Genomic DNA, 17,202 nt, shown 5'->3' with positions numbered 1-17,202 from the left:
AAAAGGATGACACGAGCCAAGCACCCCTTTTCCTATTCCTACCTGTGATCTGACCTGCAGTTCACATGTTTAAAAACCTCATTACAATTCCTTCCAGAAGGAGGCTGAGCCAACATGTACCTCCTGCTCAGCAGAGGAGCACAGCCTTCGGGATCCTGATGGATCCTCCCTCTCCACAGTCCCACAGAAGAGCCTGCACACCGGGTGTGGTCCTGTGCTTATGGAAAAGAACTCCAGCAGGGGTGCCTGCCCCTCCTTGCTCCCAGAGACACAGTTTTACAGAGTTATAACTCTCCTCACAGACCCAGCTGTCATCACACCTGAGCTCTGTCACCACACAGCCCCTCTCTGCCTCCTGGTGCCCCTGACAACAGACAGGCACCCACAAAAAGGCAGGTGGGGGACAAAGATGTGCTCAGTCCCCCCCCTCATGGAAGATCACAAATTGCATTAGAGGTACAAAAAGCAGCTCGAAATTACCTCAAATAAGGCCAGATTTCTGTCATAGTAATCACCTCCCTTGCCAGCTTCTGAACTGTTCAGGAAAGGACTGTTTTCTTTATGGTTGCCATGACCTGTGGAGGAAAAAAGAAGCAGGTTTTGATAAGCAAAGAATGAGACTGTAACCTTGAAGAATCCATAGGGAATAAACTCATTTGGTTAACTGAAGACGTTTCTTTTTAGTATCTCAAGTCATACAATGTTAGCAGCATCAAAGGCATAACTCTCGATGTAGTTATTTCTATTTCTACTCTTCTGCTTCATTAAAATAGAATAAAAAGTTACCTCGAAGTAAAATTTAAGAGTAGGGTCAGAGCTACAATGCTTTAGGTGCCTTTACTCTCTAGTGCTCCCTTCTGTAACTCTTTCTTACACACAACAGTGACAAGCACTAGGACAGCTCCTGTGCATGTCGAAATCACTGCCAATGCTGACAGCAGCCTTTGAGCTCTGTGTCCAGCCCAGGTAGTAGAGCTGAACACTTCAGCCCAGGTGAGACTGAACACTTCAAAGACTGGATTTGTAAGGGCAATGCAGGTAAAACAGCCCCCAAAGCACCTTTTTAGTTCTTAGATGCTGTTTGTTATTCACTATGCCCACTAATCCCAGACATTCAACACCCTCCTGCTTTTACCCTCACTGTGCTTTGAACACTTAACCTGTGCATTCTTCAGGCTCCTCTTATACTTAATTAAAACTTAATATCAGGAACATTAAAACCAGAGCATTCCCATATGCAATGAACAATGTTTTTAAAATAAAAGAGCATGGAAGGTCACTAGAGCTTTCTGTAGCGAGCAGTAACAAAAAAAACCAAACCAACCAAGGGCACTATAGTTTAAAACAACCTCTGAGGGGAAAAAAATTAAACTGATTTACACCTTCAAAAGAAGTTCTCAGACCTATGTCTCCCATTACCCTCTGCTCAACAAACAAAAGTTCTTTTCTTTAGCCTGTACCTCTTCACTCCCCGCTCTCTCAGCCAATACAAATGAATGATTTCCAAGAGCAACTCTTTAAGAAAGAATTAATCCAAGGAATACCTTTTTCTATTTACAAAAGATGTAACCACTACAGAAATTAAAAATGAAAGAAAAAGACATTATTATCTCAAATGAAAATACTGCAAGTTAAAGTACTGTACACTGAATACACCAAGGATTAAAAAGCTGCATTTTTGGGTTCAACTTTTCAATGATTACTGCAATCAATTCAACAAGGTTACACTAAATTATTTTAATATAATTCAAGTGAAAATCTCTCTGCATTTTGAAAATTGAATCAACTTACAAAATGAACCTAACAGGCAAAAAGAAGAGTCCTCCCCTACTCACAGTGATCAGCACAAACTGCACTGTTACAAAAGTAATTGTTATAAGCCAAAAAATTATCAGAACATTCAGTCCTACCCTTACTGAGGGGAAGGCATGCATGGAAAGCAGCACAATTTTCTGGAAATTGCTGACAGGTGCTTTGAAAAAACCGTTGGAAAAATAATATTCACAAAGAACAGAGGGATTTTTAAGCTTCTGTAAGTAAATATTTAGCTGACCAAAAATATATGAAAAGAGCAGCCTATTGTGTTTATGTGCCTACTTCCTTTCTCACAGCTCTGACAAAGAACCCCAAAATGTTAATGAGCCTTGAACAAGGGGGCTCAGCTTATTTGCTGATCCCACCTACATGTGAGATGCTCACTTTGCTGGAATTGTAGAATTTTTCACACTACTAGAAAAAACATCAGTAAGCTTTAAAACACAGCATCAAAATCAAACAGTTACCAACTTTAGCAAAGGTAAAAATCTGCAAAAACTGCTTGCTTGCTGTATTTGTTATGCCTGTACTGGAATATACCAGATCAATTTTGCTGCAGTGTGTGCTGCAGTCCCCCCATCCTGTTGTGGTTAAAGTACATTTACAATTTTTGCTGAGGAAATGGACTTATCTGCCATGTACCTTTTACTCACTAAATTGGACACAAATGATGGTGCAAATTATGATCTCCACACAAATCCTGTCTGCTTGATTCTTCAAGACTCTGGTCTCTGCAGTATCTTGTGCATTACACTCATCAAACACAGCAAGGTCACGAGCAACTTTGGTTTGTTTCTTCCATTCCTATACACACCATACAGAAAATCCTTTATACTGGCTCTGGTGACTGAATGTTTGAAATATCAGCCTGGGGTTTTTGGGTTTTTTGGGTTTTTTTTATTCATCAAGTGATTTTTAAAGCAATTCTTTGCTGCCTTAGCTTTCCTTCTTCCACTGGGAACCCTACTTTATCACTGCCTCAAGTCAGTATAATGGGTGTTCTTTCACTTGTAACGCTAAGAGAAACTCTCAACCTTTTTACATTCAAAATCCCGCTGCTGCCCAGATACATTCATACATTCAGTCTCAGTTTTTTTAAACAAGATGATTCTTTTGCTCTTTCAAAATGCCCTTATTGCCATAATTCACATAACCTCTCCTTAGCTCCGAAAGATTACTTCATACCATCTCTCTGAGCCTGGCAAAGATCAGTGACTTAAGCTGAACCTTCAACTTAATTGATACTATTTTTTTTTAGATGCATCTTCATTTTACCACCAGTGATTTCTTCATAATTGATCTGTTCAGAGGACCTCTCTCTATCTCTATAAAGAGCTTCCATCTTCTCTCTTATTCTTCATTTATATGTTCAATCACTCAGACCCTTCACATTAGACTTTCGTTCCAAATGTGACCCCTTGGCATGCTGGCTTTATACACCATCCTGCACACAGGAAGCCCAAACTGAATAGAAAATCCAGTAGAACTAGTGACTGGAAATACAGTATTGATTTTGCAATTGCTAGGGCAAATTTTCTTCTTGATGGTTCAGATGACAGAGAAGTACAACTGGCTTTTTACCACAATTAGCACTAGCTCCATTGTCCTGAAATAGCACACATATGAATCCCTGCAAACAAGGCAAAAATAAAAATTAACTTTCCTGCTGATCGAATGAAGTGCCACTTGAAAGTCCGTCTCAAACACTGTACACTGTCAACAGGAAGTGAAGGAATGTAAGTTTACATGCAAGTTCTTTACAATGACATCCTAGTTCCACATCACCAACGAGCAGAACTGGTGCTGCAGCAATGTGTGCGAATGCAAGACTACCACATTGCTAACTTAAATACAGCTAATAAAACGACAGCCAAAAATCATCTTCATGCTCAATGCAATCTCTTCTCTACAGCCACGTTCTAGACCCAATGCACTCACTTTCTCCTCATACTGTGTCTCCATTTCAGGAGTAAAACCTCCAGCAAATGACCATTTCCTCAACAACAATCCCAACTGTACTTTGACACGACAGACCAGACTGCAGCACAGGCCAGAAACCACACTGCAACAACAAAAAAAACTGTCCAGTATATCCTCTCTGCCAACGAGCAACAGCAGCAGCTTCAAAGAGACTTACTTGCATGGGAAGGGCGCGTTACGTCCATCAGTTTGGGGAGGGAGCGGATGTGACCTCGGAAAGCGACTCTGGGGAATTCTCGCCCCAGCTTCACCCGAGGACGGTTTACATTCTGAAGCACGAAGTCTCCTGGGCAAGCACCATCCTGTGACATGCGCACAGATTTCCACATTCTTAGTTATCAAGTCTTTGGTCCTGGCCAGTAGCTACGTGGTGTTAGTTTTCATCATGCAAGTTTGATTTGCAAGGAACATTTCTCAAAGAGGGAGCTAAATACTCTGCAACAGAGAATAATTTATTTGCCTCAGTCCCTAATTAATCTCAAATTTTGAGGTATTCAAGCTGTATTCCAAGTAGGCTAATGTTTCCTCTTCACTTGTTTCATTGCTTCTCAGTCTTCATTATCTCTTGATAATTAAGGCATTTTATTTCTGAAGGCTACCAGTTCTCTCCCAAACCAGATAATTCTATTTGCCGCCACCACTTCAGCTATACAGTTTACCTACACATCTCCAGCATAGTTCCCTGAACATTCTACTCCCCTACTCAGATATGGGCACAGGTGCAGAGAACAAGTGCCTCATCCTGTGGATCACCTGAGTTCCTTAAAACATCAGAGATGATCCATGGAACAAAACCTAAAACCCTCAAGTGTGCATGTTCCCACACATACAAACACACAAGCTCAGGAAACAGAAAAAAAACAATAAATGGATGTCCAAACTTTTGCATCACAACCAAGAAAAAAACACTGTGACTAAACTGTAGTAGATATTCTACTGACTGGCTTTATTTTGTTCTTCTTCAAAAGGTTAATGTTGTCTTTATTAAAAAAAAAAAAAAATTAAAATTTTTTTTTAAAGTATTAAGAATATGAAGGACACTATTCATGTTACTGTTTTCCTTCTGGAAGAGGATTAAGCCAGACAGACACAGTTTCACTGCTTGAGCATGCTGAATGAAAGTCTTTCATGCAAGCCATTGTGCTTCCTCTTAAGTAACTGAGGGATGAAAACCAGAATTTAGAGAGAATTAAAAACAAAAGACATATATGAAAGTAACTGAAAGACAGATTAGTGAGGATAAAAAAAAAAGCTGAACAATTAGGCACAGTGAGACTGTTGCAAAGAAAAGACCAGGAAGCTTCACAACTGTAAGGTCTACTCTGCCAAACTGAAATAATCATTGAGAAGGTGGCAAGAGCAGTTGCATGACTTAACTTGTCAAGGCTTTACTTTTCTCTACTGCCAGTTTCTAAACTCCCATACAAAAAACCACCACTCCCCTACTTCATCACATTCAGGTAAAGAAGTGGAAATTAGTACATCCTAGAAAAACTAGAGATTCTTTCATCAGGACATGATGATGCCGAGAGATGCTCACCTACTTCTTATGGAAACTTTATCTACCTGGCAAGTTAAGATGTGCTGAAGGCACAGATGGACACAGCCTGACCAGCTTCAGTCTGGCCCACACAGATAACAAAGTGAACAGAGCAATGCCAAATAAGCTACGGCAAGATTAAAACATTAAAAGAAAAAGCAAATTCTGAAGAGGGCTGAACTTTGATAAGAAACTTCTGCCTGTCTGCTTCTACAGGCACATCACTGCTGAGCTACTGCCAGCTGGCAGAGGCACGCACACCCTGCTCACAGCATCTCAGGAGGAACACAGCCTCCAACACGCTCTGGAGGCAGGAAAGCTGCACAAAGGTGCAGACACTGCTGTGACCCGTGAGGATGGCACACAGGGCTGCCAGAATCCTCCCTGCCTGGAGTACCGAGCACCACGTCTTAAGTCAGGGACTAAATTTCTTCAAATAATTTCAGTGCGAATCAGACTTCAGGTCAGAGCTGGAACTGAAATGCTCGGCTTGACCAAGAAACACATCGGTTTATTTACCCCTTGATAGCTAACAAACAGCAGCTATTTCCTAGAAAACCAGCTCAAAGAACAGCCCAGCACTCCTCCCCTCAATGTAATTTAATTTCTGGAGCAGCGCAAGAGTTAGTATCTCACTTGTAATTGTACTGTGCATGCACAGACTCCTTCGTGTCCACCACAGTAACAAACACTGATGACATAGCCTGTCTAGCAGCTAACACCACATCTTGCTGCTATTCAGACACTATTTCACAAGTACCTCTGACCACAAAACCTGTGACAGCCAAAGGCACAAACTGAGCCATTTTCACACACAGGGAACACTACTTAATTTTTATTTTTTTTTTTTAATTACAACAAAAAAAAATTCATACTCATAATATTTCATCTACCAGTAACACTGGAACCTAAGATTAGAAATCAAGAAGTTGCTGTGGGTTTTCCTTAATATGAGCAATCTAAACAGCAGGCTTTTCCAGCCAACTAATCACACAGGCTCACTTCTCACTCAGAAAGAGATGGCTCAATTAGCTGACCCCTGGAGTGCCTCTCCTGTGCAAGCACCTTGACATGCTGCAAATTTCCTCTAAAGAGAGTCTAACCTAAACAAAACCCTAATTTATAGATGTTTTAAGGTAGGCAAAATTTATCCCACTTTGGAAAGCAAGTTATTTCTGTTCTGATTTATTTGTGCTTTCTCAGATTTTCATGTGTCAGTATGTTCTGCAAACTTCTACACAAGTGGTAATTAAGACGCAACTTACTTTGATTTTTGACCACAAAATCAAAATAGGTTTGCTACACTTAACTGTTCTCACAAGACCTAGAGGCAAACGAATGCACCCGAAGTAGGTATTCTACTGGGGAAAAAAAAAAAAATGGAGAAACAATGGAATTGCTGCAAACAGAAATTATTGCATAATCAGGTTTTATTAGTCAGATTATTTTGAGGACATTTGTTCACAGCCTTGTGGATGAAGTTTTACTGTAAAAACCTGCCCATGTCCATTTTTATCACACTTTGGGCGTTTGGTTTGTTTTTACAGGTTCTTGTGACACCGTTTCCCTGATGTCAATACGGATAATGCTCAGACTGTTCCTCCCAAAGGCTGTGTGATGTTCAGAGTGTTCTGCTCATCACCCACAGACCGTCAAGACCTGCAGGTCTGAGCATTGCTGAGAAGCAGAAAAACCTCAGCAGTGTTCCTGGACCTTGCCAGCAGCCCAAGAACCCTGCTATCTCCACCTTTCAGCAGCCAAGCACTCAAGAGTGCTGCTGAAGTAAATCTAGACACTGTCATTTTAGGATAACCTAAGAAACATGCAGACAACAATTTGATTTCAAATACATTCCAAGTCTGCTCCTATTCATGTGGTTCCTCACATGTGGCTGGACTAAACAAAACTCTTATTCATTCTCAGAACTGTTATGGAACATTTTTCTTGGTTCGTTCATGAGACTGTACCAAATAACTCAATGCACAATTATGCTTTTGCAGATACCACTGCCTTGACATTTCATTAAGAGAAATCAGACATGGCTTCTTCTCTTAAATTACTCACTTTCAACAATTTAGCAAAAATCCTAAATCCAACATCAGCAGCAGTCCAAAATAAAGATAACTTTAAGCAATAATGAAAAAAGACAGCCTATTAGAAACACTTGTTTTTCCATGGACAACACACAACTAGCCAGAAACACAAAGCATAATTGTACCCCAAAAATAAAGCAAAAAGCTGTATTATTGATAATATAGTCATTCCTCTGAACCAGTTCAGAGTTCAAAAGATGGCACTTGCTTGTGCTCTGCCTGAAAGAAACAGCCAAAACTTCCCCAGAGAACACCCTATGCCACAGACAGGCTGGAGCAGCGTGCAAAATTAAGTATATAATTAAGCACAGATCTTGGATTTATCCTTAGATAAACATGTGCAAAGACTTCTACTGTACTTTGCAAAACTAGATAAGGGAACAGCCTTACCTGTCAAGTTGTCTGACCCTGCACAACTCGAAGGATTTAACAATTTAATAATCCTTTGTTTCAGAAAGCACTGTGACTTTATTTTTCAGTTAGGTTACACTGATAGCTCCAGAACACTACAATTCTTTGTAGGTGCTAATATCAACATAAAGTACTTACCCTTTAGCAACAGCTCTTTGACATTTTCAGTAACTTGGTTTACCATTATTCTTCTTCCAGCTCTTAGCACATGCTTTAGTAAATGCTTCCTCTGTGATGTCCTGAGGATTGGACAATTTTAGTAATATTGTATCACCAAAAGAACTTTTTCTACCTGCTCTGACCAAGTGCTGGCTGCAATGCTGAACTGCACTGATCTCTTCCAGGAAGCAGGAGTTCCTTACAGAAAGCTAAGCTGACACTGATATAATCCTGGCATTATAATCCCTTCAACACTGAGAAAATATACCAATATCAGGATCTTACAGGAAATTCTACTTGTCAAATCCAAGCCCAGCCACATTTAAGAGGCACTGCAGTCGTTTGCACACTTACTCAGAAAAGCGTGCCACAAATCTGCCGCCTGCTGAGAGTGGAATCAGAGAGGGTTTTAAACCTGCTAATGCCAGCACAGCCCTGTGACACTGGCCCTGCAGGCATTTCAGCTTTCAAGTGAGAACACTGATCTGTTTCTTTCCATCTTCAATACATTAGAATATGATGACCCATTAATGGACGAACCACATGCAGGATCACAAAAAAAACCTAGCAGCAGCAGGATGAAATGGGAGGTTTATGTAAGATACACAAGAAACACTAACTTAATGATTCTAAGCACTTTGTAATTACCAGAGCCCCCACCATTGTGCCCATTCACAAGGAGTGCTCTGGGCACCAGCACACACCTCACTAGGACTTATCTACATGATGGGGTAGGTGCAGTCACCGGGAATACCTGTGCAATTAAAGATGCCAAGTCACTTTTGAGAAATTGGATTTAGGAACTCACATCACCTGGGAGCTTTCATAATATAACCTGTCACTGCCAGATTTTAAAAAAAATCACTAAAAAAACAACCTTTATTTCACTGTAATCCACTTCAGAGGTTCTTTCATGTGGAACAGCTCTGAAATCATTTCCCATGATTATCCTCCCTGAAACTCCATCCCTTCACAGGCATGAGGGCACCTCAGATACAGCACACCTTCTATCAAAATATAGGGAGCAGCATTCTGGTATTTTCCCTGCCTCAAGAAAAGCCTCTTGTCTTGCTATAAAATGTTCTCACTCTCTCCGAAAGACTGCAACATGCATCTGTGAGACCAGTGTACAGATTCCATGCAATATTCAATTCAAATTCACCTTTCTTTCTGATACCTAATACAGAAAATTCTTTTCATCCCTATACCTGTTCAACTGACCAGGGCTTCACAGTACAGAAGAGAGAACAACAAAAAAAGTACAAAAAAACCACACACCACAATTTTGGACATACCTGTTCTCTCCTCCAGCTCAACATAGGCCAAAGAAACAATTGTACAGGCACAAACCTTGGAGTGAGAGAATGCACATGGGGACAGTGGCCATTAAAAGCCAATTTGCCACCAGCTCAAAAAACTTCCAACAGGGAACAAGTGGAAAGAAATAAGATAAGAGTCAGGATGCTAAATATGCCCCAGACATGCAGAAAATAGCATAAGAAAGGAGATTTAATTACTTTGAACATTTCAATGTATGTACATTCTGTGCATTGCACACTACACAATGTACATTTACAAGCATCTGCGATCCATTCCTGGAAGACTGCAGAGAGACATTGGTAACTGCTTACAAGCTGATTGTGAAACCCTGAATGTCATTAGTTTTCAGTCAGTTAACTCATACAGAAAGTGCTGAATATCAGATATTTCTTACATTTGAGAAGTACTGTGTTCCATGTGAAAACAAAGTTCATGAGAGTTTTGTTTGGGTTTTTTTTAAGCCAAGAAAAAAGGAAAGCAGGAGGGTGTTTTTTAAGGAGGACAGGGAAAAAAAAAAAAAAAAAAAAAAAAAAAAAGCCTGTGTAGAGTTCAAGGCTGAAATCCAAGGATGACCTTTCAGTGTGAAGTGCTACAAACAGCCAAAACTCACTCTAACTCTGGTCACAATACTTACAGAAAGCACAAGTCAGCATGAGACTTCTCCAAGGAAAGGGAGTCACCCCTCCCCACTGAACATTTTAGAGGGTGGAGAGAGCTCTGACACTGCACATGATACACAGCAAACCACCCTTCCTCTGACATGCAAATATTTTGACACACATTTACAAAGAGCCCACAAGTCTGCCAAAACAGCATAACACATTTCACAGTGCTACACAGCACAGACCAAGACAAAGTCAGGTATCTGGAGAAGCCACAATGGCTTTTACCATCACTTTACAGAAAGTTCATCTGTGTGCAAGAGCATCAGAGCAAAGCTAATATAACACATTAGCTTAGAGAAATTCTTCAGTGAGTAATCAGCATCACTTTTCTGCTTCACCATTCAGGAGTTAGGCAGCTGGAGCACAATCTAAGTCAGAAAACACTCCAAGATGTATAATAGTGAGTTTGCTCCTGCTAAATATATGCTTCTACCACAGAGTCTACAATACAGTGTCTTAAAAGGGCAAAGGCAGAATACTGCAATTAAATAATTCTCTCTGTGTTGCCTTGAGTTACAGCTTTAAAGCTCCTCCCACGTGTGCTAAAAGGCATCTTAACACAAGGCAGATAATCATCCCACTGGTTACACAGAACTGGGATTTACCAAACATGGCTCAACTATACCTGATTGATATACATGATACCATGACTGCAGAGATTAACCCCTGACATTGTCACCACTTTTTCTGGAACACAGAAACACATCAAGAATGAGTGGTTTGTGTTGGCCTAGACAAAGAAGTCAAGAAAAAAGCTCCATGCAAGAGCTCAAGAGAGGGTTGGCTTCTGATGCTCTCAAAAGAGCCATGCCCCAGTACAGGGTGCAGAACACAAACAGGAATCAAGGGAGAGGAAGGGATGCTGCTGAGGGGGCAGAAGGTGGTGAAGTGGTGCTACTGCCAAATACCTCACATCGTGAAATCACAAAGTGGACAGTCAAAACCTTAGCAGAACAAAGCCAAAAATATACAGGTGCAGTAGGTTCTAAAATCAGACCAGCAAGTCAATTAACCAACTTGTACATTTGTGTCAGCACAGTAATGCGCTGTCCTCCATCAGGAACAGCAGCAGCTATGCCATCCTCTTGAATTACTCCTAGTCCTGACTCAAATCTGACCTCCTGCATGGAAATCCAGAGGTGGACTTTACACACAGTAACTAAGCTCAGGGCTACCCAGCTTGCAAGCAGAGACAGGGTCATAAAACAAAGTAGCATTGCTATAGATAATTTTATGGAAAACAATTATACTCCAGGGCATAAAAACTGTGTTTTACTGCAGCAATCAGCAATTTAAAGTACGCAAGAGCAAGTCTCAACAAGTTTGCCCTCCTTAACTCAATAAATGAGCAGCTTCTAATGGCACACCATAAAAACCCTTTTTTCGCTTTGACACGAAGTGAAAGTCAGAAGTTTGTACGGTCTGCTTCAAGATAAGAATGCAGTGACTGAATGATGTTCTAAACCCCTCAGCTAAACAGAAGAAATTGCTGGGTACTGGTAGGAGATGAAACTAAAGGTTGGTAATTAGACTGCAGGAGGAAAAAAACCCGTGTAGTTTTGTTGTGGCACAATTACCTGGAACCTGTGCAGGGCACAGCGCGCCTCCGCCCTACGCACAGCCCTGCGTCATTGCTCCTCTGCCAGCAGCTGCTCATCCAATCCTGCCACAGAGCCCTGCAAGCAGCCAGCCCCCACCAGCACCTCACAGCTCTGACTCTCATTTCCAAAGCAATCGATGGATTGCATCCTCATGACAGTACGGGCCGTGTGCCAATCAATGCAAGAGCTGCGCTTCTAGGGCAATGCAGGTCACCCGGGCGCAGAGAAGGGGCCAGATCAAGCGTTCTGCATTCAAGAGGAGGGACCCGTGGGCCGGAAATCCAGGAGACCTTAGGCAAACCCAAAATGTGAATCCCCAGGGAAATGCTGGCACGCCATGCCCTACACAAAGGAGCTTCCTGGAGCAGTGACCACCAGTAGAGAGGTGGGATGGCGACATCCCTTCACCAGTGGCAGCCCCCTCCTCCCTCACCCAGCCCTGCCTGGCACCGGCCTCTCATCCTCTGCTCAGCAAAATGCCATTTCATTTACATTTCCAACAAGTCCAAAGCTGCCTCCAGTCAGCAAAGCATAACCGCCAACTTATCAAACTTCCCCACTCATCCATAAGCTAATTGAGTAAAAGCTTTTTTGGGGGTAATTAGCACTTTATTCTGCATGTCAAATTCCATCTCTCTGTCCTACAGAGCACAAAGAAGATCAAAAGATGATTAAGAAAGAACTCCACCAGGTACCTTTAACAGCAACAAAAATTTTAAAAAATGCGTTCCCAGCACTGTTCTGACCTGTACCTCTGCTGCTCAGACATGATTTAAGACTGCTGGAAAGTAAACAACCTTCTTTTCCAAGTCACACCTAGAATCCACCACAAAATCTAAAGCCCTATTAAAACCTTGTTCAGAAAAATACGCTACTCCATTGACTCCAGGAACTTCTTTTTATGGTCAGAAGTGACACAATGTTTAAAATAAAAGCTATAGGGACAAAGAGGCAGTAAACAAGCTACAAAATAACCTTCAAACAGTTACATATTTATATATCTATGGAGTTACAGTATACAAAATGTTTTCATATTCAAATTCCAGAGAGGCTTTTTTACCCTACATGCATTATAAGGGCTGTGGTTTTGTGTAGACCCTTTAAATTTAAAGACAGACATACTAACTGTGTATTTGAGTCTGTGAAAAGACTAATATTTTATGTGTATGTATTTTGTTATTTTGCTTGCTGAAAACAAAGATATTGTTTGCTTGGCAATCGCTACAGCAGCCACTGTGAAAGATGCTCAGTCCTCCATGCATGACAAAATCCAAGTATGCTGAAAGAAATCATCCAAAGCAGCTCAACTGAAAGAACAAGAACAGTACTACTCACTGCTAAGGGATCACTTGGCAGCATTTAAACAGTTGCCCATTGAAAACTAATAATTAAGAAAGAGGTTTTACTAAATCAAACAAACAAACAAAACAAAAAACCCTGAAACCTTGAGAATAAAAATCAGCTTAGTACAATTAAGAGATGCAAAATTTCTGATTCAGAGGTTACTGAAGGCAAAAGAAACACCCCTAAAATGTAATTCAAATAGGCTTTAAACCACGTCTTAAAATAGTGTGGTGTTTTGGGGTTTTTTTTCTCTGTAATTCAGGTCACAGAACAAAGTATTTGAAGAGCAACCTTGAACCAAGAAGTTGAAGACACAGACCCTTTAATCAATGAAATCTTGTTCCACGTATTGGTGCTAATAGCATTTTTTCTGTAATTTAAAGCAGTCTGCACATTATTCGTTGCACCACAGTCAAAAACAGACATAAATCCTTAACCTGGTCTTGGAAGGGGAAACTCACCAAACGCAGCTTTCCTCTCCCTGTGGCACCGGGTCTCCCCCATCCTGTTCCATGCACTTCAAAACAAGGCAGTGATCACTAACCCTGATCCTTCTCAAGGTGGTTGCTGCCAGCCTCAGCCAACAGCATTTATTATTTTTGGCTACATCTCCCAGTCAATGAGACTGCAAACCACCTTAGTCTTCATTCTACATAGAACTTTAGAGCAAAAGCCAAAATGAAATTCTACATTGAAAATCATGCAAAAACTTATGCTTTAATTTTGTTGCAGGAGGGAAAAGAAAGCAGATGTCGCTATTTTCTTTGAGGAAGTGAAACACTGAAGAAATTTGTAGGGGGAAACTGAATCACACACACAGATGAATTTTATACGTGTGAGAGAGAGCTGTAATACAAACACAAGACTCCCAAAAATGAACTAAAAATTCTTCAGAAAAGTTCAGAGATTGTACAGAAGACATAACTACAGCACTATTAAAATATTTCCAAACTTAATCTCAACTCAAGTTTGAAATGGTCACTTAGCAAGCACAGGCAGAGAGAATTAGGTAGAAAATCCATGTCGTTTCATGTACAACTGCTTAGCCTTCTAATGCAGGTGTTCTCCAAAACACAAAAAATCTGCAGCTGCAAAAGACCAACAGAGGGTTGTTCGGGTTTTTTTAACAATCTTCTCTTAGTTTTTTGCAACATGCAGACCCAGGCACACACGGGAGCTGCTTTCACACCACTGAGACGTATCACAAAGCTTCTTCCCAGAGCTTTTTTAAATAACTGAAATACCAGAGAGCCCACAAAAAGGCCCATGTTTGCCTATATTTAGCTAAGTCTCCTGTTCACCAGCAGCTGGCACCACGATCCCCTTGGTACTGGACAGCTGCAGCCTCCCCAGCTCAGTCCTAATCACTGCACAAATTAGAAGAAGTATGAGACATGCTTAGCAAAATTAGCAGTTTATGCAGCAACAAGAACTTTTTTGTTTTCCTAGACAAGCATTTTAACAAATTAAACCTTACTACACTACAAGCCGATAAAAGTAACCAGAGGTGTTGACCACGGGCTCCAGGAAAACGAGCTCCTCAGAAAAATTCCTTTGATTACAGGGTATAAAGAAAGCATATACCACCTCCTTCACCCACCCAGCTATTATGAGAAGCTAATTATGCCACAAAGCACTTTTCCACTCTCATTTTTCACATGCCGAACTCTTATCTTTCCTTATCTGAAGCAAGAGTCCACTTCTCTATGCACCTGTATTGTTGAGAAAAGCGTTCTGGAATTTAGCACCGCAATCAGTGCTGTGCTAATTGCTGATTGCTCAAACAGAAAGAAAAAAAAATTTAAGAAATTTAAAAAAAATAATTTAAAAAAGGAAAGAAAAGGGAAAAAAAGCCTTAACAACAAAAAAACCTCCCAGGACTTCTAAAGTATGACCCTGCTGCTAAGACCCCTTTCAGGATCTGCACTGAAAACCATAACTATTGCTGTGGATCCCAGAAGTACCCTTTCTGAAAAGAAATAAATATCAACATATTTATCACTGACAAAACACCTTCAATATCTCCAAATTTACACTTCACTTCATACTTTTCAGAGACAGGAAACCAGATGCCATCAGAACAGAAAAAAATAAAAAAAAAAAACCTTCCTCATCACCATGCGACTACATTGAAGAAGATGCAGTCTCCATCCCATTTTCAGTAAGAGAATAGTTAACAAATCACCAGAAAACAGTTCACTGACATCAGTACTGCTATTCTCAGGTTACTTTCTTTTCTCTGAAACAATTCAGAGGTTCTGCCTCAACTCCACCCCAGGCTGCCCCCTCTGTGACTTCTTTCTGCGGCTTTTAGGCAACACAAAAAATGCTGAAGACGCTTGAGCTACAGAGGTTATGCAAAAATATTCCACTAGGACCACCCACCACAACAGTGCCATTTAGCCACTTCTGCTGCCAGCAGAAGTCCTTAAAGACAACTTAAATGCTATTTGGATATGCTTCTGTTGTCCTATTTAGCCCTAGTGTCTAATTTATTATGTGACTAATTTTATCTTATCTCTGGACTTTGCCAAAACACCTACATGTAAGAATTAAGCACTTTGAAGGAGAATTTTTGAATGATTTATGCGTCCACATTAAATGCATCTTCAGACACATTTCATGTGAGCTTAGTTTCAAGTCTTGCAAAAGACTGAAAATCTTTACTAGTAAGTTACCACACATTAAAGCAGTGAACCAAGAAGTCTAAAGTAAAAGCACACTGCTATCACACCAGAACTTTACCCACATTTTCCAAAGCAGCTCACTGCAAAGGAGCAGCACAATCTGCTGCTGCACAAGAACACTGAACGCTCTGACACAGAATGTAAGCTCGAGGTAAAGGTCTCAAGTCTAGTTAGAGAACTCAGGGTTTGGAGGTAGCCATGTGATAGCTGGAATATAAGCAGAGCAATTCTTGGCAAAAACCAAGGGTGGCAGCTGACCAAAGCTAGTTAGTGACACCAAGCTGATTAGTGTCTCATTTCTACACAAAAGTCAAGGGAAGATAAGTAACTTCCCACAGGACACATGACATTGCCACACTTTGGTTAACTGGGTGCACAATGACTGTGGAGCTGAGATTCCTATTAAAGCAAAGTGTATTTGGTTTTTTAAACACTATTCTGACCCCACTGTTCCTCTTTTTGCCCTGTGTACCCAGCCTAATATGCTGGCTTTATTTCAAAGACAGAGGGGATGCCAAATTCACATTTCTCATCCCTGACGATCCATAAAGAAGGGCTCAAGTGTTTATCATAGGATCACAGGATAATTCTTTGTACTTCTTTTACTAAATGAAAGATGTCAAAGTCTATTACAAGCAGTGGCAGTCAGTGGAACCTACTTGGAAATAAAAGGCTGAATTTATTCACAAGCAAGCACTGGAACTATCTGACAAGGCTAAATTATTGCACACTGACTAATGTCTTCTTATGGAAATGGTTGACAACAAATTCTGTTGCAGAAGGGCTTCACATCTGTAGAGTTTAGATGACACCCTATCACTTGATGTCCTAAAAAAAGCAAGATTCAGGAAAAAAAATAAAAACTCTTCAAAAACAGAGATATGACAAATAAAGGCAGCAGCAAAAAGATCAAACCAGAAAAAGAATCCATCAGAATCATAAGCAACAGCCTAAGACATTGTGCAAGGAGTACTGGACAACACAGCCACTACTTTGCAGACTGTTAGAGAGCAGCTATAAAGAGTGACAGTGCCATGACCACACTCTGGAAGGGCCATGTCCTTACTGAGTCACCTCAACCAATCCAAACTGAGCACTCCAAACAAGCCTTGAAATCAGGTTCTCAACAGCAAGCTGACAAAACAAAATCTTCCCAGCAGAAGGTTCACCAGAACAACCACAACCAGTTTCTCACACTGTGGTGGAGCTACTTGATAGCACAGAAAGCCTGGGCCATTGGCAGTGCTTAGGCAGCTGTGTGTACATCCGTGGATCAGTATCAACCGTGTGCACTTCCATAAGGCCACCACCTAAAACTTGAACTCTGCACTCAAGTCAAACAGTTTATCTTATCTCGAATCAGGGGCATCACCAACACCAACAAATCCCTCCCTGAGCCCCGTAATCAGCCGCCACAGAAGGCTCTGCAGGGTCACCCTCCTGCCTCCAGTCTGCAGGCAGTGCTAAACAGCTCTGAGATACTCTGCCTTCAACGGGAGCTTCCCCCTCTGCTGCGTCGTATCACCAACACCCCCTGCATGAGAGGCCAGGGGAACTGCACAGGATGTAGAAACCACCACCAAAACC

General features: G+C 41.0%; 1 protein-coding gene across 2 annotated transcripts in view; it reads right to left on the bottom strand.

Annotated features, from left to right (window-relative positions):
- Positions 1–17,202, bottom strand: part of SLC12A4 (solute carrier family 12 member 4) — a 45,515-nt gene that overhangs the window by 25,731 nt on the left and 2,582 nt on the right. The window contains exons 1-2 of one of the 2 annotated variants that reach the window (XM_040075085.2): positions 3,953–4,191; positions 481–575 (exon numbers count right to left, since the gene is read on the bottom strand). In XM_040075085.2, coding sequence (XP_039931019.1) covers positions 481–575; positions 3,953–4,124 — 267 coding nt within the window. In that variant the 5' untranslated portion in view covers positions 4,125–4,191. Of the gene's footprint in view, positions 1–480; positions 576–3,952; positions 4,192–17,202 lie in introns of those variants that run through there. The other variant, XM_040075084.2, reaches the window with a different exon arrangement.

The sequence above is a fragment of the Hirundo rustica genome, chromosome 11, assembly GCF_015227805.2.
Source record: "Hirundo rustica isolate bHirRus1 chromosome 11, bHirRus1.pri.v3, whole genome shotgun sequence".
NCBI lineage: Eukaryota > Metazoa > Chordata > Aves > Passeriformes > Hirundinidae > Hirundo > Hirundo rustica.
This window is presented reverse-complemented; position numbering and strand designations above follow the sequence as displayed.